The sequence below is a fragment of the Sarcophilus harrisii genome, chromosome 3 (genome assembly GCF_902635505.1).
Source record: "Sarcophilus harrisii chromosome 3, mSarHar1.11, whole genome shotgun sequence".
Classification (NCBI taxonomy): Eukaryota; Metazoa; Chordata; class Mammalia; order Dasyuromorphia; family Dasyuridae; genus Sarcophilus; species Sarcophilus harrisii.
In genome coordinates this window covers 403020717-403046429 of record NC_045428.1, presented here as the reverse complement: position 1 = coordinate 403046429, position 25713 = coordinate 403020717, and the positions used below count along the sequence as shown (strand labels likewise).

The window sequence follows — 25713 nt, the reverse complement described above, 5'->3', positions numbered from 1 at the left end:
AACTATTATAGGTAAATATAGACAACTTCTAACTGATCTTTGCAAGAAGGGATTGTTTCATTCTTTGTATTTATATCTCAGTATTTAGTATAGTGTCTGTCACATAATATACATTTAATAAATGAATGTTGATTGATTGACTTTAGATCATCATTAACAACCATTTCTTGAGTTCCTGCTAGGTTCATCTGTACCTTTTTAAAGAGACAGGACATATACATAGATAAATAGAAATATGGGACACTACAATTGTTCCTCAGTTTCTTTATTTGTAAGATAGGTGAAATAATACTTGCTTTGCCCATTTCACAGAAACTGCCATTTGTAAAAATTTAACTTGTACTGTAAATTTCAGTACTGTCCTAGGGTTTGACTATAAGCTATATTGTGTAGCATTAGTGTCTAGAATTAGCATGAAGAGATGCTAATTCTAGTGTTCCATAGTGAGATAAGCAATCTATGTATTTCCTGTGCTGGGCATTTATCCCAGTTGGGATAAAAACAAATCTAAATTGATTTTTATTTGTCTAAAAATCTATAGAAAAAGACCTTGCTTGATTTGGAAATTAATTAAAATCATGTACTTATTCTGGAAATTGCACTGCAGCTATTCAAATTAGCACAGCTGCATGGATCCAGGAGCTGAGAGACATAAAAACCAAATTTATTTTGAATCCATAAGAAATCAGACCATGGGAACCCACAAATATTCTTAAAAATTGAACCTTCGACTTATCATTTTGCATTAGTTCTTTAAATCCATTAAGTTCATTTTCTTTTATGTATGATTCTGGTGTAGAATATCCTTATTGAAACTTTCTTGACTAGTGGGAATTTTGTGAACTGGTAAAATGTGTGTGGTCCCAAATTCTTTGAAATATTCAGTTATCCTGCTGTGGGGTTGAAAAAGGGCCTCAGCCAATGAGCATCAATGCCAAATAAACAGAGTTGTCCTCTAGCAGTTTAGTGTTCTCGTATATGCAAACTTTATAAATCCTGCCACAGTCTAAACTATACCCCAAAGTCAAAAAAGGTCTCATGTGACTAATGATTAATCTAGCATTTTGCTTAATACATTGTTCAACATCTTGTTGACCCCTAGAGGGCAGCTTGGAATGTTTTGAATGTTGAAAGAGCTGGGAATTAAGAAAATGGTCGAGACACAATTTTCTAGAGCTGGGAAGGTTCCCTAGAAATCATGTAGTTCAGGAGTTCTTAATCTGGGATTCTTGAACTTTTTTTGTTTTATTACTTTTTATAAAGTTTATTTTATGTTTAGTTATGGAATAAAGCAAGCATTTCCATAATATAGTATAATTTTTTTAAAAATATGTTTGCACATGAAACTGCAAATCTAATCTATTATGTACAACTTCCTATTCCTTTTTAAATTTATAGTAAATTATCATTAAATTTCTTTTTTCCTTTTTTTCTTCCCTCCTTAGCTTTTCCCCAGATGGCTACCATTATGTATGTACATATAACTGTGTGTGCATGTGTGTTTATATATACACACATGTACACACACAAACATGTAAAATCATTCTATATATTCTTCTATTTATCATTTCTTTTTCTGGATGCAGGTGGAATCTTCCTTCATATGTTCTTTGTAGTTAATTTGATTTAAAACATTTTGATAACTATATTTCAATCTAATTGGTTTCCTTTGAATTCCTATGTATATGCTTTTAAAAACATTATTCTGAGAAGAAAGCCAAAAGTTTCACGAAGCTGCCAAAAAGGCCCAAAACATAAAAAGGTTAAGAACCCCTGACTTAGTCCAATCCCTTTATTTACAAATATGACATAAAAGGCCCAGAGTGATAGAACTCGCAGCTCTTGAGCAGTACTCTTTTCCCATTCCTCTTGTAAATAGATATTATCTTCACTCCAGTTTGCCCATATCCACTTACAAACATTCAAACAACACCTCAATTAAATTGATTCTGGATTAAGTTGCATATCATTTGGGAGCAGGGGATTCCAGAAGACTAGACACAAATCAGGAGATTTTTTTCCTGTATGGGACCTCTATGGGGAGACATTACAGCTATCCCTTCCACATTATAACTTTCCCCATAGTGGTTCTGATATCATGGTGGGCTTAAGTAATTAAATGGTTCCATCAGTGTTTTGTGCCAGAGATTAGAAAATACCTTGCCATCAAGGGAATAACTTTTAAATTGCTATTGATCTGGACAAGGCCTTTGGAAACCCAAGCCCCCATGAATTCCACATTGAAAGCACTGAAATCTTCTAAATGCCTCTCATTCAGCTTCTTGATATGAATATTTAAGGCACAACATATATAAATATATACAAATGTATATACATAGATATAAAACTCAATGATCTTTTTTTTCCAAAATGTCTTTTGTCATACATGCAGTATGTTCAGTATTATTCTCAAATTTTTCATTTAAAAATGTTTTTCATATTTATTTTGCATTTTTATTTCTTTTTCATATAGTATCTTTAGTTAACATTGATTTACATCTAGCCTATGACAATACTTAACCCTAAATTTTACAATAGTGTACCATTAGTACCCCTAAAAGCAAAAGAAAAAATTCAGGCTTCTCTGGTATGGAAGAAGGTCCAAAATTTTTAACATGGATTTTTGAGAAGTACCCTTACTCCTGTCCCCCATGGTGAAGTGGAAGAAATAACTGCATTGTCAATGGGGATTGTCAGTGAGAGCCAAGTGCTGGGAGTTTTCACAAGGACCTTGTCTGGATTTTTGAAGAAACTACTTCTGGAAGTTTATGATGATAATGAAGGAGGGACCCAGTTGCCCACTTCTGGGTATTCGAAGCACTTAGTGACTATTATTTTGTGTGCTTGTTCTATGCTGAAGAACTGTGTTGTGTGCTTTTTGGTTGACTCCTGAGCTAACTTGGAAATGTGTTCAAAGCCCAGAGAGAAAAACTTAATTTCATTTCTTCCCATTGCCGTAAAGTTTAAGAACTCTCTGAGTTTGGAGGGCTAGTGGGGAGGGAAGGACTGAATTTCTTCTAGAATTAGGTCTCCCTGGGGGGCACATGGCCTCTCAGGCAAGTCCACTATCCCTCATTTTTCTGTTGATGCTTTTTGTATAGAGTTCTGTGCCTGGAGTCAGAAAAACCTGATCAAAATCTGCTCAGAAACACTAGTTAAATAAACCTGACAAAGTCATTTCCCAATATTTGTCTGCCTCATTTTCCTCAACTGTAAAAGAGATATACGAATAGCATCTACCTCCCAGGAATGTTATGAGAATCCAATGAGAACATATTTCTAAAGCACTTAATATAGTGCTTTAATGAATATTCATTTCCTTCCTTCTTTGTATAAACTCTTCATTCTGTCCTAAGAGTCAATCAAAAAAGCAATTTCCTCACCACACAACAAGTGGACAGGAAATAGTTGCCAAATACCCGTATATGCACTGGAGTAGGGCACCACTCCATAAACAAGTTCGCTGAACACTCTTGTGAGTCCTCTGTGCATGTTTCCTGGCCTGAGTTTTTATTGCCCAATTCCCCATTCCCTAAAACCAATCTGAGTTGAAGATATGGAAAGAGTAGTAATGCATTTTTCCCATCTCAGACAGCTTCAGGCTTCTTCTTGAACACACTGAGGGTTGTAGAAGCAGCTATGAATTCTTTATATTTATTAGTAGTGATCCCAATAAATGGTGGAAGATCTGTCAAATTTCCATTTCACTATGTAGTGTTGGCTGCCTTTCTGAACAAGCATCACTGTTTTCCCTGTGTTACTACACCATTCTCATTATCCTTTTATGAATACATCTAGAGACACATACATGATGCCTTTTGAAGAGGCACTCATGAAATAATCATTCCATTAAAGGAAAAAACTCAGTATGTATAAAAGTGATGTTTATGTATTTGAGTGAACAAGATTTTCCTTAAGGACTCTAGAAAAAGGACTTAGAGTCAGTTAGACCTGAATTCAAGTCATACCTCAAACTTCATGATTTTGACAAATTTGGTCTCTCTATACCTCAGTATATTCAGTTTAAAATGAAGAAGAAAGAGTTGATGGTTTCTGAGGTTCCCTCTATCTCTCAAATCCTTTCTTCTCACAGAAGATGACTCCATTCCAACTAGCATGAAATAAGAAATGACGTAGTATCTAATGCAAAAATAGAAAAAATTTTCTATGGAGTTTCATGATATAAACCTCTTAACTTCTATAAGGAAACAAAAGACATTGAAAAAAGAAAGAACAAAGAAGCCCAGAGCTCTCTCTTTCTTAAGTATGAGTGAACAGGACTGATGACAGAAATGTCACCAAAGGACTTTTGTGGTTGGAAGAGGTTAAACTTCTGCTTAGCCTTAGAGGACAGAAGTTAAGAACACGGGTGGATATGTAAAGAGAGAAATTTAAGCTTAATATAAAAAGGAAAATATAGTATAATAATTGGTAATTAGATGCTGATTAGTAATTCAATTATTAGAATTAATAATTAGATAACTAATAATTATAGCCATCCCAAAGTGTAATGGGCTGCTTTGGGAAGTAGTAGATTCCATTTTTATAAGAGTGATCTTATCATGGGATCCATGGGATCTGGACCAATCCAGAACTAAGAGGGACTTCAAGGGCTAACTAAATCAACCCTCCAATTTCACAGATTAAAAACTCAGGATCATAGATCTAGAGTTAGGAGGCGTGTTAGAAACCATTTGTTCCACTCTGAATCTATGCAGCAGTTGTGGAAAATAGTTTTGATTCATGCAGATAGCTTAATTAAAATGTTATGGCCTTTGACTCCAAGATTCCACTAGGCATATTCCCCAAGGAGATAAACTGATAAGAAAACCCATATAGACAACAAAATGTTAATAGCAGCACTTTTTGTGTTAGCAAAGAATTGGAAAAATAGTAGATGTCCATCAATTGGAATTGACACTAAACAAAATAGTGTATATGATTGTGAAGGTATGTTTCTGTTCTGTAAGAAATGACAGATATGAAAAGCTTAGAAAGATCTACACAGATTGATACAGAGAGAAATCAATAGAGTCAAGAAAACAATCTACGCAGTAACTACAACAATGTTAATGGAAACAACAACCACAAAACAGTCAGACGTGACTAACAGCAAAATTTTAAACAATGAGCGTGGTCTCAAAGAAGAGTTATGAGAAGATACCCTCCATTCCACATCTTTGCAGAGGTACAAGTTCCATGATGTGTAGAACATTGCATTTTTGTAATGTATTGATAGCTTCTGCTGATTTTTTTCTCTTCTTTTTTTTTCTTAAAGAAATTATTTATTATATGGATACTAAGAGAAAATTTGGCAATGTAAACACAATAGATATCAATAAAAATTATTAAATAATATTTGTTCCAGTCCCTTTTTTGAGGATCCTGAAGTTGAGAGAAGTTGGGATATTTTCAAAATTAAGTAGGTAGTAAGTAGCAGCACAGGGTTGGAGAATAGATTTTCTGACTCCCGTTTTTCATAATAACATGTTTTTCTTCATTTCCCTTTATTATTTCATATGACCTTGCCTTTTGTTGGTACCATGTTACATGAACTATGTAGGACTGGGAAAAAAGGGAAAAACTCTAGCATCCCAAGTTCTTTACCTGTAGGGTTAAGTGTGGAATGATTGCATAGCATTCATACTCCTCTAGAGGGTGCTCACTAGAAAGATGGATTGCTTGACTTTATGATAACTCCAAATTATTTTCCTACATTGTTGGTAAGTGAGAGACTGATATTCAAAGTTTGAGGAACTCTGGTTGTGCCGGGGAAAGGCGAAGCCCCCTAGAAGGGAAGGCATTCTTGACCTCTGTAGCCTTTACTTCAAATTCTTTCAGTATTCTTTGTTGTGTCTAATTAACACTTCCATGTATTATGTGATATAAGCTTGATACTTGCAAAGAAATGGAGAATATTTGGATGAAACCTACAATCAAGCCAAGTTCAGGTGTTCCCAGAGCAAATCTTAGGTGGGGTCATAGAATATTTAGTTATTATTTTTAAATTTTTTTCTTTTTAAATCTTTTTAAAACAAAAAGAACATTTTATACACAGCAAAAAATGAGGATTTTTGATGAATGGGTAAACCTCCATTTCCTGTCATTTGGTTTTTTTTTTTTTTTTGGCATTTATGATAAATTCTGTAGGTTACTTTCAAAATTGCTCTGTTTGTGCTTCCTTTTGTTCTGTTCTTTCTAGTTTATTTTAAAATGTTTTGATGGAACTTTAAAAAAATGATTATTGTTACCTCCATCTACTTCTGTTTACCCTTCTCCCCACAAAAAAAAAAAAACTACTCATAACAAATAATGGCAGTCAAACAAAAGAAACCCACAATGGTTGCATCCAAAACTGTTTCTGTATACTGTGTCCATCACTTCTCTTACAAGAAATGGGGAACATACTTCTTCATCAGTACCATGATGACATGCTGATCATTGTGTTGGTAAAAATTTTAAGTTCTATTTATGCTCAATTCACTCTGAGTCAGTTCACACTATCCAGAATTCTGGAAAATCTGATTATCATTCGATAACTTCCATTACATTCAAATATTATGACTTGTTCAGCCACTTCCCAATTGTTCAAGAGGAGTTCTAAGGCATCCCTTTGGATTCTACTTTTTTTTTCTCTTCCTCCTCTCCCTCCCCTTTACTACCTACTTCAAGACCAGGAAGTTTGGGGCAGAGTTTGCTTGTACTTAGTCCTTTTCTGATATGATCCTCCCTACTAATCCCCCATACCTTCCTCTATCCCAGCTTTTTTTCTGTGCTAAATTTGATAAACTCATCTTGTGTGCATAACTTTGAATTACTGAGAAAACTTAAAGATTAATCTTAATTTCTGTGAATTCATGTAAATTTGGTAGTAGACCACAAGTTACATTTATAAGACATTTTAAAGTCATTTACCTAAAACTAGGAAGTCAATGAAGTGTTATGTAATGGAAAGAACTCAGCAAAGAAACTTGGGTTCTTGTACAAAATCTGTTCCTAACTTGCTTTGTGAACTAGGTCATGTGTCTGGTACTTAATGACTTCATCTGTAAAATGAGTAGTTTGAACAAGATGATCTTGGAGAGCCCTTCCAGCTCCCACATGGTATGATTTAAGGTATATTATGTGCCTTTCTTGTATAGTCATTCTTTATGAAGAATGTCTTAATATCTAACTAAACTCAATGTTAACTTAGGTGTATGTAAATGAGTTCAAATTAAACAAAAAAATACAACAACAACAAAACACAAACCTAACCCTCAATCAAAACTAACAAGATGAACTGAAAAATTAGATTACCTTTTTTGAGAAAAAAGAGTAAGTTTGATGCATTTTTCACATGAGTAGATTTCTGAGAAAAACAGAATTAAACGTACAGAGAGGAAACTATCTTCAAGATTATTCCTGATTTCATCACAACATGGAAGAGTCAAGGAATTATGTATGGGGCAAAGCTTATTCTTTTCTAAATGTTCCCATCTCAATTTTTAAATCAAAAGGCAAAGATTTGTGGTTTGGAATTTCTAGAAGTAAGAAATATTAAAAATAAAGTAGGAAAAAATTGAGTCTCATGTGTTTCCAATTCATAATTGTTTGAGAACAAGAAAAAGTTCAATAGATCATAGGTTTTATAGAACTGGACAGGACCTTGAAGACATTTTGTTCATTATCCTTATTTTAGAGATGAGGAAACTAGAGCTAGGAAGAAGATATTGGCCAAAATGTGCATAAATAGGGAGAAAAAAACTGCTTTCAAATTCATTTTCTTTGCACTGATCAATTTGTCTTCCTCCTAAATTCTTAATTCTATCCCTTCTTCTCTATGACCAATCCATTATCCTAGACACTGCCCTTCACAATCCTGGTGAAACCCAAATTCTAGCTAGCATGAGATATGAAACCAACAAAACCCTACCTTTGCATCACAGAATATTGAAGCTGAAAGATTCTTCAGAGGACATCTCATCTAGACTAAATGTGATCCATTCCTCCCACCTATCTTCATATGGTATAATGTTGTCTGTCAGTTGAGAACAAACCCAGATCTTAAAAAAAAAAAAAAAAAGGATTTTAGAAAGAACTTTATTGTTATTTGGCAGAGGAGAGAGCTGGAAAAAGGGATGGCTCTGGAATGTGAATTATATATTATTTAGAATTCTATATTTATATGTATGAATATATACATATATTCAAACAAGGGTATAAGCAGAGGGGCTATTTCCAAAAAGGAAATCAGTTTCCAAAAAGGATGGTTTCCAGATGCTAATTTTGTATTCCAGCAGGTAAATATAGACATTGAATAAAACTTTGGTGGAAGCCAAAACAAAAAGGAAGACCCTCATGGTCCAAAAGAGGAACCCTAAAATGAAACAGAATCAAATCACAGATTACTAAGTATTTATTGTCTGAGAAAAGGCTTGCAGGGAAGAAAAGATCCTAAAAGGGAACAGAGAGGGAGAGAGAATTATCAGTTCAAAGAAGTGTGAGAAAAGAGTGAGATCATATAATTTCTAGAGGCTTCTGAGTAAGGGGGAGGGGGGGAGGGCTCAGAAATACTTGTAGTTGTTTGGTTGTCCTCTAACTGGCTGGTTAATTGGCTGTCCTCCAACTTATTGTCCTGCTCTCCTGTAAAGAAGGGAAGTTCTAACATTAGAATAGTCATTATAGAGACCATGTTACTGGACCCAATATAAATGATTTGGGTGGTTTCATATCTCATGCTAGCTAGAATTTGGGTTTCACCAGGATTGTGAAGGGCAGTGTCTAGGAAAAAGCAAGACTCGAGTCAATTCAAAATAAGATCTGAGTGTAGTTTAAGCATTCCTTGATTTGATCTCTGGATAGCATAACTGACACTTCACATTCGAGGTTAAATGATATCTAGTCAAATAAAGCTAGGTTCAAACAATATTAATAAAGAATAAGTTACAAAATATTTTCTCTACAATCTCCTTTCAAATAAGATACTTTTAAAGCTTTTTGCACAATGCCTTGCACCTAATAGGTACTTAATAAATGCTTGTTCCTTCCCCTATCATTCTTCTTTTATAACTTGCTTACTTCTTGATGTTTTTCCTATTGTCAGTATTGTTCCTAAAATGTGATGTCCAGAACCAAACATAATCTACCAGATATAGCCTTATCTTTCCTAGTCCTGGACACTGTACTTCTCATGTAGATTAATATTTTATTAGATTTTTTGGCTGACTTAAGGAGGTTTCCAGAAAATTCTTTCTTAAAAAACAAATATCTCACAAGTTGATAAAACAACAAGCAAGCAGCTAGGTAGCTCAGGAAATTAGAGTATTGGCCCTAGAGCCCTGAGTTCAAATTCTACCTCAGAGATTTACTATGTGACCCTGGGCAAATCACTTGATCCTGATTGCCTCCCCCAACCTCCCAAAAATCAGTAAACAAAGCATTTATTACAAAAAGATACTTGCCCTTAAAAAGCTCCTATTCTACTGGGTTACTGGAAGGGAGCAGGAAAAAAAAAAGCATATAAATGATTAGTTACTTAGATATAAGTAGGTGGGACAGAACTTGAATTGTGAAGGAATCCAGGGAAGCTAAGAAACTAACAAAAGAAAGAGCCTTCCAGTTTGGGGAACATCCAAGGCAAAGAAATAGAGATAAAGAGCTGAACTGTCATGTTTAAGAAGCTACAGGTAGGTCAGTGTAATTGGATCATAGAAGTACAAAAAGGTGAAATAGAATATAAAAAGATTTGGAAAGTTAGGATGGGGCCAGATTATAAAAAGTGTTAAATGACAAATAGAAGAATTTATTATTTTCTAATATATTTTTATTCATTTTATTAAACATTTCCCAATTATATGTTTTAAACTTTTAACATTCTTTTTTTTTTGAGATTTTGAGTTCCTCTCTAACTCTCCCCTCTCCTTGAAAAGGCAAGCAACATATTGATTATACATATGAAGTTACAAAACATTTCCATATTAGCCATGTTGCAAACGACAGAGAGAGAGAAAGAGAGAGAGAGAGAAAGAAAGAGAGAGACAGAGACAGAGACAGAGAGAGACAGAGAGAAAGAGACAGAGACAGAGAGACAGAGACAGAGAGAGACAGAGACAGGTAAGAGACAGAGAGAGACAGAGAGACAGAGAGAGAAAGACAGAGAGAAAGACAGGTGAGAGACAGAGAGAGAGAGACAGACAGACAGACAGACAGACAGAGAGAGTTTAAAAAGTATACTTCAATCTACATTCATAGTTCATCAGTTTTCTCTCTGAAAGTGGATGGCATTTTTCATCATGGGTCTTTTGGAATTGTCTTGGATCATTGTCTGGATCAGAGCAGTTAAGTCTTTCACATCCTTATAATATTGTGCATAAAATGTTCTTCAAATAGAAGTTTATCTTTGATACTTTACCTGGGTGGATTAATACATTAATTAAGTTAATTAAGGGTTGGCAAAATACTCTAGGATTAGTTTGTTGGAATAATGGAGATTTTGATGGAAGGGGCTGCTTAATGTCAATATAATAGGTCAAATTGGGGATATGTGGAGTGGAAGGGTGCAGAAGTAGAGTTAGCAACATTGAGGATACTGCACATCTGGATCAAGAGTAAAGAATGGGAAGGGGGTTACAGAAAAGGGGAACCCAGAGACTGATTTTTGTCCACACCATGTCTTTTTGTGCCTAGAGTAATGTGGAGCCAGAACTGTTACCTGACTCAGGATGCTTACAGGCAATTAGTCTTATTGAATAAAAGGTTATCCCACCTTCATGCTTTTCCTGGAAGAACACAGGGGCTCCAGCATTCTCTGACGACGCTGTCTAATGGTTTTTATTTCCTTCTGGACACCTTGAATTTGCTTGGATGGACCTTGAGGTTATCCTTAAACATTCCCTGGGTTTTGTTAAACATATGTCAGTTCACGTGCCTGTCATTAATTTCTGGATAGGGTATGGGCAGTAAGCTAAGTTTTAATACCCAGGTCTATCTTTATCTGGATCTTTCTGGAGATAATGTGTGCAATTATGACAATGAAAATCTTCGGTTTTATAAATTTATGCTCTTCATAAAATGAAGAAAAATATTTTTTGGTTGGTGGTGGCAGGGGAGCTTAATGCAATAAAGGTCTCTGAGTGAAAATAAAAGAGAGAGAGCTGGGAGCAAGCTGACTCACTGTTTACAGAACAGAGAAAAGAAACTTTATTACCTCCTGTGAAACATCCTGGTTTTTAAATGGAAGGCTGTTCGCCGGGCCGAGGATCTGTTTGTTAGTTTTAATGACTTAGGAAGCAAGGAGTGGGGAGTTACTGTTCTTTTAAAAAGTAATGTTTTGAGACCATCGGATCACAAATCTTTACAGCTCTGATTTATATTCTGCCTGGGAAAATTCAATGAAAATATTTGTTTCAGTTTTGCTGAAGCAGGAATTCTACAGGTAGCACCAAGAATGTCAAAGGCAACATAAATAAAAGCAGTTAGGGATATAAGTGGAAAGGGAGGTGGGCCAGATGTAGCCAGAGAGAGAGATAACAGTGGTCAACCTGTTGTCTACTATTGGTAGAATGATTCCCATTTGAAGATGAGTTCTCCCTTAGCATAATGGGTAGACCCCCTACAATGAATTTATTGAAGGGCATAGACAAGAGTTTCTGTGGATCAGAAAGCAAGGAAAACAATCTGCAGTTTTGAAGAAGTACCCACATCCATGAAATTACAGATCCTTTGAGAGGAGGTAAAAGTCATGTTTAAGGCTTCAGTAAGGCTTTAACCTTCCCCAAAGGAAAAGAAAGGAAAAACTGTTCTGAAAAAGTGGAAATGTTTATAAATCCCCTCCCCTGTTAAACGAGGTTGGAAAAGATTGTCCCTTATCACTTCCCACCCCTTCTTACTCTTCTCCTTCTCTCTCTACTTCTCTACATAAAACTACTCCTCCTCCCATTGAAATGAATTCCTCACATTCTTAACTTGGCACTGGAGAGTGGGCCACTTTTAAGCCCTCAGTTACAATTGTAATCACCTTCTCCCAGCTATTAACATTCATTTTGTAGTCTTAGGTAAACTTCCTTTGTGTTGTAAGAGAAATTGAAGACTGCAGGGCAGATTTTAACACCATCTAGCCCTGTCACATTGGATAAATGTAAAATCTTTGCCATATTTTGAAGTTATTTTAAATTGACTTAATGGACCAAATATAAAACAGATTCATTTTGGAAGGCTAAGAATATGATGGTTTGATAAGAGCAAATGGTAGTATACTGCTTTTGAAAATGTAATGTATGGTTCTTCCTACACAGCTTAAGGAAAAAAAAAAAAACAAACCAAATTGTAATAGCCATAATGTAATTAAGTGTGAAATTAGAACATTCTAGGCAATAAAAATATCACAACAACTACAAATAAGTAGACTGCTTGAAAGATTGAATGGGGGAAGAGAGAGAAGGATGGGATGATCAGTTTTGTTTTTTAAATTAATTAGAAGTTATTTAATAATAATCATTACATAATTTTAAAAGCATATTGAAAATTGTGTTTTACACTTCAATTGCAAAATTTAAAGCTGATGATTTAGAAATCATTCAATCCAGGTGTTCTTGACCTTCTTTGTGTGTCTTATACCACTTTGACATGGGACCCCTTTAGTCTAGGAAAGCAGATGGATCCAATCTCAGCATGATTTTAGATGTACAAAATAAAATACATAGCTTTTCAAAGAAAACCAAAAGTTAATGAAGATTATGAGATATTTTTCCCCATCTAAGTTCCCATACCTTTTGTGGATTCACGGACTCCAGATGAAGAACCCTAGATTCTAGTGACCCAGGGGGTTCTTAATATATATAAACTTGTTTATTAAAAATACATTTTATTAATTACATTTCAAAATAATTATTTTCCTTTGTAATCCTGCATTTTTTTATGCCTTTAGAAACATTTTTTTTTCCCTCAGAAGGGATCCACGTGCTGCCAAACATAGCCATGATGCAGAAAAAGGTTAAGAACTCTAATCTGATCCCTTCACTTCATGTAGTCCAATTCCCCTCTCAGGAAACCAAGGCACAGAGAGGTTAATTGATTTTCCCATGATCACACAGGGAGTAGGGAACAAAGCCAACAAAATCCAACGCTCTTTTCTTCCAACTCTGGAGTAGACATTTCAAGTATTGTTCCTAGTTCAAAGATGAAGAAACTGGGATTTCAAAATATCTTACCTAAAGGTAGTTAAGTGGCAGAGGCAGGATTCAGATTGAGGTTTGAGCTACCTCTCCTAACTCTTTGAATTTTTTTAGAGTATAAAATAGCTTCATAATATTGTTAGTTCATTATTATTTTTCTCTTATATTTTGTATTTTTATATTTTACTAATTTATTTTACATTTATGTTTCATTTTATATATATTTTTTTGTGACTAAAAGACTTTAAAAGGGAGAAATTTCCTCCTTCCTTTTATAGCCTAAGTTTTTCTTTTCAATAATATAGTAACAAACCATCTTCTAATCAGAAACTTATTCTAAAATCTTAAAAACCTGCAGGGGGCAGTAAAGACAGGCTGAGATGTCCATTTGACTTCTGAAATAGGATTCAGGATCTTGCTCCAGTCCTTTCTGTTAAAGGGGTATTGGTACAGAAATTGTTAGTGGTAGTTTCTTGAAAATAGATGGAAATCCTCTGAAGCAAGAAATCACCCCCCTTTAAATGTGCCAGCTGAGATTGTCTCAGACTGTTTCTTCCTTTTCTCATTAATTTGGAAGCACAGAGATTGCCAGGGGTTCTTTGCAGTTAGAATGCAGCTTCTATCTCGACTCGGGTCCCTTATAGGATATAAATTCTTTTAAATGCTTTTTGACTTCTGTTTTCTTTCCTGTGCATTCTTTAGTGGTTACCATTAAGGGAGACTCAGAAGGGTATTTTGGAGCAATGAACCATCTCTAAACGGAAATCGCCAGATAGAGTGTTGATGCTAACAGGCTGCTTAACATTTAAAAGAAGTGCGAACACTTTATTTACATTTAAATTAAAATGGAAACTTATTTATGTGTTATGTTTCTGAAAGGTGTGGGGGGCTTCTGCTGGGGCCTATTGTTTATTCATTCTGTAAATCCTTTGAAATGTGTTAAAATGCTTCCCCCTCATTATAAAAAAAAAAAAAACAAAAAAACCCTGCCACCCCTGGATTAGGACTTTGATGTCACCAATCCTGCTTCAAAGGGTTCTTTCAGTGCTATTAATCACAGTTTAGCCTCTGAAGACACAGCCAGAGAAAACATTTGGACATCTTGTGCTAGACTTGCTAAAACTTTGAAATCTTCAGTGTCTCGCACATGCAAAATTCACAGCAGTGCCTTTCAGTGACAACTTTATTTTAAAACTATTGTCTTGAGCAACCTTTATTTTCCTGAACAATTGCATGATGTGGCATCCCTTAGATGGAGTTTACAAACCAAAAGATATACTTCAGGACAGCCAGTGCAGAGGGCAGGGATTTCCTAAGAGGCTGGTAAATCTTGTAAGAGGGTCTCCTTGCACACTGGAGAGGTAAAAGCCACGAGGATTAGGGAGATCTGGGAGTTAAAAGTTCAAAGGGGAGATTGTCTTATCATTTTTTCTCAACTTTCATTAGCTTTTGGGCCAAGGATACCCTTTGGAGCACAGCTTAGAATTGAGGGATTTCATGGTATTAAATCTCTTCCTACTCTTTTTTGAGGGATTGGGGGTTTGGTACAAAATGGAGGAGGTCACAGAAAAGTAATCACACTTGCTGTGGGACGTTTGTCCTTTTATAAGAACTGTGAAATGCTATGCTATGTCTCTTTTCGATGTCCCTGTTCTGTCAACAACCTGAGAGCAGTGAGAATTTTTCATATTCACCCCTCGTTGCCCACAATTATATTTTGTTCTCTCTCCATCCTTGTGCACTTGTCTCTTATAATGGACGAGCACTGCTAATGAACCTCTATCTGTGTCCTCATTTTATTTTCCAGTATTGGAGTCCAATGGTGTTTCCTAAATGAGATATTCTCTGCTTTTCATTCAACTCATGTTCTTTGTCTTTCTCAATAGGTAACTTGGCTCAGACAAGAGCAAGAGTGACAGCAGCATCTAAGTCTTTGCCTCCTCAACTCAGTGCTGGGAGAGTCAAGGTTAGTAATAATCAATCCCTCAGCTACCCCATCCAAAGAACCCAAGATAAAGGGAGCTTCAGATGCATCAGGTTCATTGAATTCATCTTCAAGCCAAATGTTGTACATGATTCTTGAGAGAAGAGAGAATTGTAATATAGGGAGCCTGGTGAAGAGGTGTGAAAACATTCACAGAATGTCAAGGAATTTAGTTGTGAAACGTGAGTTTTCTGTCACAGTGCTGGAGTAGTCCTGCTGTCTGGAAGGAAGGGTCACTTCCAGATAAATAATAATTGCTCTTTCCTAAGTGTTTAGTGCCCATCTGTGAGAAGATGAAAGTATTTCCCTTTGAGTTAGGAAAGTGATGTTCCCAATCAAAAGAAACATTTATAAAAGAGAGTCAACAGTAGACACTTTTCTTGGAATGGAAGCGAAAATTTATTGAAAATACTCCTGCCCAATCTAAGGGCATCTTGTTCTTCACATATTGGTTCAGTAACATATCATTATCAGCATATTGATAAAATGGCAATGACTTGCAGTGTATTTTAGCTTAAGAAGGAAATCAATTGAAAGACCTTAATTAGAATATTGGAGAATATAGAATTAATTATTTTAATAATGGCAAGTTTCTTCTCTCAGGCTCAATAGTCTCTTTCTGATGTACACGTTCTTCTTATGTTGTATGGATTTGGATTGTTTAACCTCCATGATCTCTAAAGAATCAGAATGACCTAAAAGTCAATGGTGATAAATAAGAATGCACCATATTTCCAATGATGAGCTTTAGTAAACTCAGAGAAGGAAAAATCATGGAGATAGATCAGAAGATATGAACAGTGAAGTGAAAATTCAATAGTATTTCTTACCATGGCTAAACAAAAAGAGAAAGAAAAATCAATCCTCTTCTCATCTGTCCCTCTATATCCACCCCAGGTAACAGGATAAAGTGGAGCAGAAATACATTGGAAATCATTGATAAAAATGGATTTTCATATGTCATGTCATAGAGAGGTCACAAGTAAAACAGAAGGAATTTTTTTTTAAAACAGGGCTTAGATAATTTAGGGAAACAGTAAGGTAGAGAGGGTCAATCTTGGAGTGAGGAAGACTTGAGGTCAAGTTCTACTTTTCACAGGTACTGAGAGTAAGCCATTTAAGATTTTTGTCTCAGAACACTGATTAGAGGCAGTGGGTGGGAGATTTCATACTGATGATATTACATATCTGGACTTTCCCCATGTCCCTCCCAAAAAGATAACTTAATAATAGTAAAAATCCTTGAGGAAAGATTTTTATCAGTTAATGAAATGTTTTGACATTTGAGGATATAAAATATTTATCTTTTATTTGGACTAGGAAATCCCAATGAGAAGGATAGAAAAGCCTAAATCCTTTTTGGGACCTTTAATGTGTTCTTTTCTCCTTGAGCAAGTTTATTCATTTATTTCATTTGTTTGTTTATTTGCTTGTTTGTTTGTTTAGGAGGCAACTAGGGTTAAGTGACTTGCCCAGAGTCATACAACTAGTGTCTTGAGATCAAATTTAAACTCAGATGCTCCAGACTCCAGGACTAGTGCTATATTCAAATGCCACCCAGCTGCCCCAAGGGCAAATTTATTTTTCAGTAAAGAAAACTTTTAAATAATTTCATGCTTTCAGGAATTGGCCAAAATGCATAGAAGAAGCATTCGTAGTCACAAAATGACCCACCAGTTATATTGTAAAATTTAGAATTACAAATGAACATAGAAATTTAATACAACTTTCTCATGTTACAGATGAGGAAACCAGAGATATAAGTGATTTGCTTAATGTCACCCATATAATAAATGACAGTCAAGATTCCCTGGTTTTTTAACTCTGCATCCAGTATTCTTCCAACTAACATTTCCTTTCTCCTTTTTCTGAAACTAGAGAAGTGAAATCCACACATGGTTCTAACAGACCAAGCAAGAAGGCTTGTTTACTTGCCAGTGTCTGTATCTCTATAATACAATTTCTGAAGGCCCAACTGACCAATTTTCAGGCTAACAAGTCAGGCCTGTAAGTGTATCTGACATACTTTGTTTACTGGGCAAAAATCATGTTTGTTCAGTTCCAGGCTGAGTGGAGCTTTAATCTCAATTTAATGATAGAATGGAAGAATTGGGAGGGATCTTAGAGGTCATTTAGTTTAAACCCCTAAATTTATGGATAAGAAAACTAAGGTCCACCAAGATTAAGTGATTTGCTCAGTACCACACATAAGCAGGACAAGAATTCACATCTCTTCACTCCAAGCCTAAGGCTCTTTCCTTTATTTTTTGCTGCCTTACGGTTGGAAACTGGCTTAACTCAATGTTTTAGTTTTCTAAACTTCCTGACACTGGATATTTAGAAATTATAGCTGTCTCAATTTGGATTTTGATAGTTGAGTTAGAGAGTGGGTGACCCTCACAGGACATTTAAAGGCAAAATCTGATTGGTCACTTTCTGGATAAATTAATAAAAGGAATGCTTTTTTTATGGAATGTGTTGGACTAGAAAGTCTTTGGGATCCCTTCCAATTCTTAGAATTCAGGTTTCAGAGAAAATAATATCTCTGTAAATTCATGGGGCTGAGGAGATATCACGGTTTTATTTCATGGATCCCAGTTTTCCAGTTGATTAAATCAGAGACCTCTATTCTACTTCACAATAAAACTTTCTTTTCCCCCCATATACATATAATTTCAATATGTATTTATCAATTATATGTAAAAATATTTTTTTTAATTTTGAGTGTCAAATTGTTTCTCCTCCCAAACTCCTCCCACCCCTCAAGAAAGCAAGCAGTATGAAGTCATGTAAAACATGTTTCCATATTAGCCACGTTGCAAAAGGAAAACACATGCAAAAAAGGAAAAAACAATATAAAATGTAAAAATTGTATGCTTCAATCTGCACTCAAGAGTACATCAATTCTTTTTCTAGAGATGAATATCATTTTTCATAATGGGTCCTTGGAATTGTTTTGGGTCATTGACTTGGTCAAAGAAGCTAAATCTTTCATAGTTATTATCCTTAAAATAATTCTCATACTCTAGACAATATTCTCCTACTTCTGCTCACATCACATTTCATTAGTTCATATATGTCTTGCCAGATTTTTCTGAAACCATTATGCTCATCATTTCTTATAGCACAAAAGCATTCCATCACACTCATATATTACAGCTTATTCCTCAGTTGATGAGCATCTCCTCAATTTCCAGTTCTTTAACACCACAAAATAGAGCTGCTATACTTTTTTTGGTACAAATTTTCAAAAAACTCTTTGGATTACAGACCTAGCACTGGTATTGCTGGGTCAAAGGGTATATAAAGTCTTAGTAGGCCTTTGAGCATAGTTTCAAATTGTTCTCTAAAATGGTGAGGGTAGTTCTTCACAACTCTGCCAACTATCCATTCACAAGAAAACTTTTATGATTATTGAGTGAGCCTTGTCCTATTTTTCCCCCATTGATCTAATGTGAATATACAATCCTTTGGAAAATCTTTGAGAGAAAAATAATGGAAGATTATGACTAGTATTCTTTCATAAAACAATGAGAAACAGAAGAGGGAAAAATAAGTTTAAAATTTGAAAAGAAACCCTAGAAAACAAAGTTATTACAAGGAATTTTAAGGATGAAACTGGAAGGAAAATAATAAACAGATAGAAATGGAAAAGTTCTACCAGGATTTTTTTTTATAACAAAGTATTTTCTCTATTGAGGACCAAGGAGCCACCCCCTTAGAGTTTTACAAATGCTGCCAGAAGAAGTGAAAATGAAACTGAAGAAAAAAATAGGAAAAGTAATTGTAATAGACCAGGTAGACAAGGAAGAATCAGTGATGGAAGCAACACAATTTTGAGAGCACTGCAAGATCAATTCTCAAGATACATGATAAAGATAAGGATGCCAAAGGTGTGGAAATATATTAAATTTTATTATTATTCCTTCCCAGGACAACTGAATTGATAATTTATGAAATGGGGCAGGCACAACTAGTTCTTTGGATAGGTGTTAGGAAAACTGATGATGGCAACAGGAAGTGGGGTTGCAATAAAGCATGGAGGGTATAGAGACAAGCAGCAAAAGGGATACAGAGGTATCCTTTTTACTATTACTATCCCCTATTACTAAGGGAATAGTATGAGGTAAAGAAAGGCAAGCAGGATGGGGAGGGGGAATGACAGAGAATATGGCACACATAATCATGGATTATCATTAGGAACACTAGGCAGCATGGACCCATTATGGAGATGAAAGAATACTTAGGAGTAGGAGTTTGAGGTGTCATTTTTGTAGAAATTTGGGAAGAAACAATAATTCTTATCCATGCCAGCTTAAGGTTAATTCATTAACATATCCAAATTATGTCAAAGTTGTCAGTAAAACTTCAAAATTAACATATCTACATCTCAAAATTTTCAACACCTTTTGGTGTTCTGCTGGTCTTATTGCAGAGGTCTGAGACTTGTCTGAGATTTACATATCATAGGACTAAAGGCTTTTGACAGCAGCGCCTAAATGGCTTCTGGTGATTCAGCACATGTTACTAGAATGTGAATTTTGGTTAATATATGATATAATTTGTAAATTATGCTCCTTTGATCTTTGGGATGATTTGTATGTGACTTCCAGGTTCTCCTTTGCAATCTTATTTCCTGCAATTGCGCTTTTATGTTGGCTATTTAAAAACTTACTTATTATGCTGTATAGAAAGGGATAAGGGGGATCAGAGGGACCAAAACAAGACACAATTTTAACACTTTTAACACAGCAACTGAGAGAATATAAATAATCACCAAATAATGTGCCTAACTTCTCATCAGTACATTTTATGAAAATAATCTATGTGTGTATTAATGGCTTCCCTGATGAGGACATTAGGAAGGGACCAGGCAGTCATTTGCAAATGATATTCCACAGTAGACCATCTTTTTACTATAACAAATTCAACTAAAATATGTCAAGAATATGTGGTACTATTATATTTACTTTTCATTGATTATATTTTTTTTGATTAATTAGAGCAAATATCTACCAAGATATTCATGCATATATCAAAATTAAGACAAAATATTTTGAAAACTATCACAGTAGAATTAATTTTATTTGATGACCCTAAGATCATTAATATTGAGTGAAGTATTAAAAAAGAAGAGATATGCTCACCCAACCTATTTGCCACTGCAATGAAAGAGATCCAACATAGATTAGAAATTAAGGAGAGATTCTCAGTTGATTTTCCTGTATGCAGATAACACTGTGCTAATTGCACTAAGCCCAAGAACACTGATGAACTTCCTAAATAAAATTCATAATCACGTAAAAGATTTCAGTCCAACTATCTACAAAGGAAAACAAAATAAGTAGATGGATGAAGAATGCTTATAATCTGTAATAGGGCTTCTTAAACTTTTTCTACTTGCAACCCCTTTTTGCCTAAGAAATTTTTATATGACCTTTCTAAAACATTGCTATGACCTTCCATTTTACAGTATATAAAATAATTATGTAAATCAAACATTTATTGATAATATTATATATGTGTGTGTATATATATATATATATATATATATATCATTGATCATATCATATAATTTGACAACCCCCACATTATTATTGTACCCTCTATGGGGTCACAATCCACAGTTTAAGAAGCTGAGATCTAAAAAAAAAACTCAGTATTATTCAGATTATAGTCCAAGGAGACTTCTCAAGACCTTGTGAGGAAGTCTCTAAGGCCAAAATTGTTTTCATAAAAATATTAAGAAATTATTTGGCTATTAAAATATTATTCCCTTTTCCAACTATATATTTATGTGAAGTTGGATTCTCTTTATATTCTTCAAACACAACAATATATTGCAACAGATTGAGTACAGAAGTAGATATGAGAATCCAGATGTTTTCTATTATGCCAGATATTAAAAAGATTTGAAAAAGTACGCAAAATAATTCTACTGCCTCACTTAATTTTTTATTTTGGAAAATAGTTATTTCTCACAGAAATATGTTATTTATATAAATATACAGTATCCTTATTTGATCTAGACAGGGCATTTCATCAGCATAGAGAATTTCAAGTCAATTTGAATCCCCAGTGAGCTGACAAAGACACCAAGTTCCATGATTTGTTCATAGGTACATGATTACCATGTTTCAGAGGAGAAATTTGAAGATCTATTCCTGATTCTATTCATCAATCTACAGTATAAGAGATAAGAATATTAGTGGGCAAGAAAATTGATGTCTTGATATTTCTTTTGATGTACACTGGGATAAAAATATTGGAAAACAGGTCATTTTTACTTAGTACTGTGAATTTAGGGATATCTCCCCAGAAATTTGACTTTGGAAGTCAAAGAACTGGAGTCTATAGAGTTGTGTTGACCTGCCTCTCTTTAAGTTAGGGACCTGATATCCTTAAGATATTGATTAGCCCGTGGTATTACAAATATAGAAATGGAAGGGATGATAAATTGGTGATTTTTACATATAATGAAATTGAGGCCCAAAGGTATCAAACTGTCTTGCCTGAAGTCTCACAGAAAATGTCAGATAATGCTTTGTCTAGAATTCTGCCTTGAAAGTGAATTGTTTGGATTGGTCTTTTGGTATTTTAAGGATCACTTTCATGATGGAGGAAACTAACCTTAAAGGTTGTCAATCATATTGTTTCGAATTCATTGGGAATCTTCTGAAGATGTCATGGCAGAAAAGACTTAAGGGAAACACGTTAGAAACAGAATCACGGAATTTCAATCTGTCAGTAAATACTTATAATTGTGCTTACTGTGTAGTCAGGTACTATGCTAAACACAGGGCATTCAAAGAGGCAAAAGACAGTTCTTTCCCTCAAGGACTTACAATCTAATAGGAAAGTCACTTAGAGAAGTCCTTTAGGGACAGTTAGATGGTGCAGTGGATAGAGCAAGTCAGAAGGACCTGAGTTCAAATCTGATCCCAGACACTTAACACTTCCTAGCTATGTGACCCTGGGCAAGTCAATTAACTCCAATTGCCTCAGCAAAAAATAAAATAAAATAAAGAAGTTCTCTAGTTTAAATTGTGCCTGAATAAGCTTCTACTCCATGATATATCAGAAATTAAGCATTCAGCCACTGCTGGGATATCTCTAGAAGAGAGATTGGTGAGGGCTCCTTAGATTTCTTTACCTCAAAATTAAATTTCGTTATCTGAAACATCTGCCTCTCTGAAATTTTCATATAAATTGCTCCTAACTGCCCTCTAGAGTATAGTCAATGAAGTCTAATCCTTTTCCCTCCAAGCAGCTCTTCAAATATTTGAAGGCAATGATCATACCACTCCTACATCTTCTATTCTCCAGGCTAAAGAGTTTCTTCAATTGGGTCTCATTATAGCATGCTCTCAGGGTTTTCTCTAGTCTGTTCACTCTTCTCTTTTCTAGCTAAACCTTCTTAAGATGTGGCATGTAAAACTAGACACAATAATTATGGGCTGATCATAATAGAAAACAAGATTATAATCTCATTTTTTCTCACTAATATGCCTTTCTTAATGATGCCTGAGATAGCTTTTACTTTGTTGGCTACTATGATTCACTAACACATAGAACTTGTAGTCCATTAAAACCCTCAGATCTTTTTCACAATTACAATAATTCTATATTAATATGAATACTTCCTTAAATGAGGTGCTGATTTAAATTCATAAAATAATAGACAATATTACTATAGAACTTTAAGTTCTGCAAAATACTTTACCTATATTCATTTGATCTTCAGAACAAGCTTTGTGAAGTAGGTACTACTATCATCACAGTTTTAGATGAGTAAATTGAGGGAAAGAGAGGTTAAATGCGTTGCCCAGGAGTATACAGCTAGGGAACAGGGGAGACAGAATGTGAACTCAAGTTTTTTGGATTCCAAGTCCTGCATTGTAGGTACTTTTCTACCTGCAAACTCATCTCTACTTTTACAGAATCATAGAATCAAATTTTTAATCAAATTACCTAAAACTAATTTACCTACAGCCTATGCATAGAATCCTTCCTTAGTCATTTAATTGAATGACTGGAGGGGGCCATGAATGAATGAATATTTCCTGTAAACTGCTGAACAGAAGCCTAAACATCTCCCTATTACAGGCATTCTTCTGGAGTAAGGCCTTGTTTCTACCCTAAGCTAGATCAAAATGAAAAAGTTTGATTGAGTCAATCCATCAGCATGTACTAGAACATTAGCAGGAATGAATTAATCAGATAACTGGATATCACCTAGCCCAGAGTAGGATTCTTAAGAAAATGAATCTAAGCTAGTAAATTTTATTTTCAGAAATAAGGAACTGTGAGGATCTCAGAAGCCTCCCTAGCTTAATAAACAGAGATTCCACAAGGCAATCTCAAACCCTAAGTCACCCTATTTATGTAAGATCCTCAGTAAGAGGCTGACCTGCTGGGAATTTGAATATCAACTAGACAATTCTCTAGGAGTCTCCTCTCCCCTCCCTCACTCCCACCATAAATCAGCACCAGGTCTCCAGGTTCTTGCCCCTTCCTCCATCCCTCTTCTCAGTGCCTGGTCCTTTTCTACCTGGATGAGAACTCTATTTAAACAAACAAACAAACAAAAAACATCATCATACTTTGCTGCTTTTGGTGCCCTTTTCCACCCCAGTGGATCTGACATGTTTCCACTGTCCCCAACTGCCCAACTTTAATGTATTACCCCTCAATAAATACTTTTATTTTTCCCTATCATATGTGCTCTGGGCTTCCTCATACTGAACTTTGGTGTCCTGGATCTTCCCAAATCTGTAATGAAAGAAAAAGTTGGGGGGCAACTAGGTGGCAGTGGATAGACCACTAACCATGAAGTCAGGAGGATCTGAGAACTTCAGACTTACTTAACAGACACTTAACACTTCCTAGCTATGTAACCTAAGCAAGTCACTTAACCCCCAATTGCTTCAGCAACAAACAAACAAACAAACAAAAAACAACAAAAAAGAAAAAGTTAGAAGTGAAAGACTTAGATCAAGACTGAGATCCCTGGCAACATCTTCTAAATAGACCTCAGGATCTTTTCCTAAAAACTTTTTGAGCTGACCCTGTCCAGAATAATATCTTTGAGCTTTCAGAGTGCTGGGATTCTGTCTGTTCAAATAGAGGTACTGTGAAAGTGAGGAGAATTGGGTACACAGAGAGAAACCTTTGGTGTTGACTCAATCAGTAACCTGCTTGTGGAAAAAGTTTGATGTTATGGCTAGATGAAGATTGTCTACTTTTGCGTCATTCCTTTATCTGTGTCTTTTCCCTCTCACCCCATTGACAAAGTCAAACAAAACTATATGTTACAGTCTTGCTTCAGCTGTATATGAATGCAACCAAAGCCTTAATTGGCCATTAGACAACAGGCTACTTATGAGAAATGTTAGGAAAGTTTTTGTGGATTGTTCCATCTGAGAATATCTTAATACTATTCCCAAATAGCATCCTAGGATTTAGACTTGGAAAGGGTTTTCAAGATGATAGTCTAGTCCAATTCCTTCATTTTATAGGCCCTTATCATGGAATTAGATGTCTTTGAAAGGGGAAAAAAATGCAATTTGTATTACTGTCAGCTAGCAATATACCTAGAGGGCATACTAACATTTTATTCAAACCTGATTTGGGGTAAAAGTAGGCTTTTCTTCAAATCAATATGGTAAATCCCCTGTGTAATTATCTACTTTCCCCATGTAACTTTTGAAAATTTGTTTCTGTTTTGATTCCAGATACTATATATCAAATCTTTTTAAATTGGGTCACAACCCCATATGGCATCATGTAACTGAATATAGTTTTTGCAAAAATGATATAGTATCATTAAATTTTTGGTTGGTATATCTATTTTTTTATATACATCTATACCTGGGGCCATGTAAAAAATTCTCTGGCAAGAAGGATCACAAAGAGAAACAGTTTAAGAAGCCCTGCTATCTATGAATTGATTTTTTTTTTTTAATCTAATGTCATTTAAGCATTACTTTTCTTCTTTGGCTCTTGCATGCAGTCTCCTAAGTACCTTCTCAAGGTAAGATTTGTACCTTAATTTGAATTGAGAAAAGTTGGGGGAAAAAACTCACCTCATCTAAAGTCGTTGTCTATAGTGTGGTCCATTGAGTGTATCACATGTGCGGACAATGGCAATGTTTATTTCAAGTTCATAGTTCATACTAATGCCACCTGTTCAAAGCAGATGGTAAACTGCCACAGACTAAGTTAATGCTAAGATGCTTTGCGAAAATAAAGTTGCTTCTTGTATTTCTTGGGTTTGAAGTTGGGATTGTTTTATTTGCCTGACTTGCAATTAGCAGCACAATCTGCTTGCAATTGATAGCTATAATTATTTTCATTCACAATTTCCTCTTTCAGAAGAAAGCTCCTGGGTAACTGTGGGTAGGATTTTTAGTCTACTCATGCCCTTTGAGAGATTTTATTCTCCATTTTCAGATTGGAGAGAGCATTTCTAAAATGCAAGTTAGCCATTAGAGAGGTGTGATAATTACAGAAGGAGATTGATCATTTTCCCAGAATTCTCTAGGTCTGCACATTGTGCTTTTTTCCCCTGTGGAC

The 25713-nt window shown here is 35.0% G+C and overlaps 1 protein-coding gene across 1 annotated transcript in view; it reads left to right on the top strand.

Moving 5' to 3' along the window:
- LOC116422449 (myosin-IIIb-like) overlaps nt 1–25713 on the top strand; it is a 179656-nt gene that overhangs the window by 46931 nt on the left and 107012 nt on the right. Inside the window, exon 5 of the mRNA XM_031960481.1 lies at nt 15041–15120. Within this exon, the coding sequence (XP_031816341.1) occupies nt 15041–15120 (80 nt within the window). The remainder of the gene's footprint in view (nt 1–15040; nt 15121–25713) is intronic.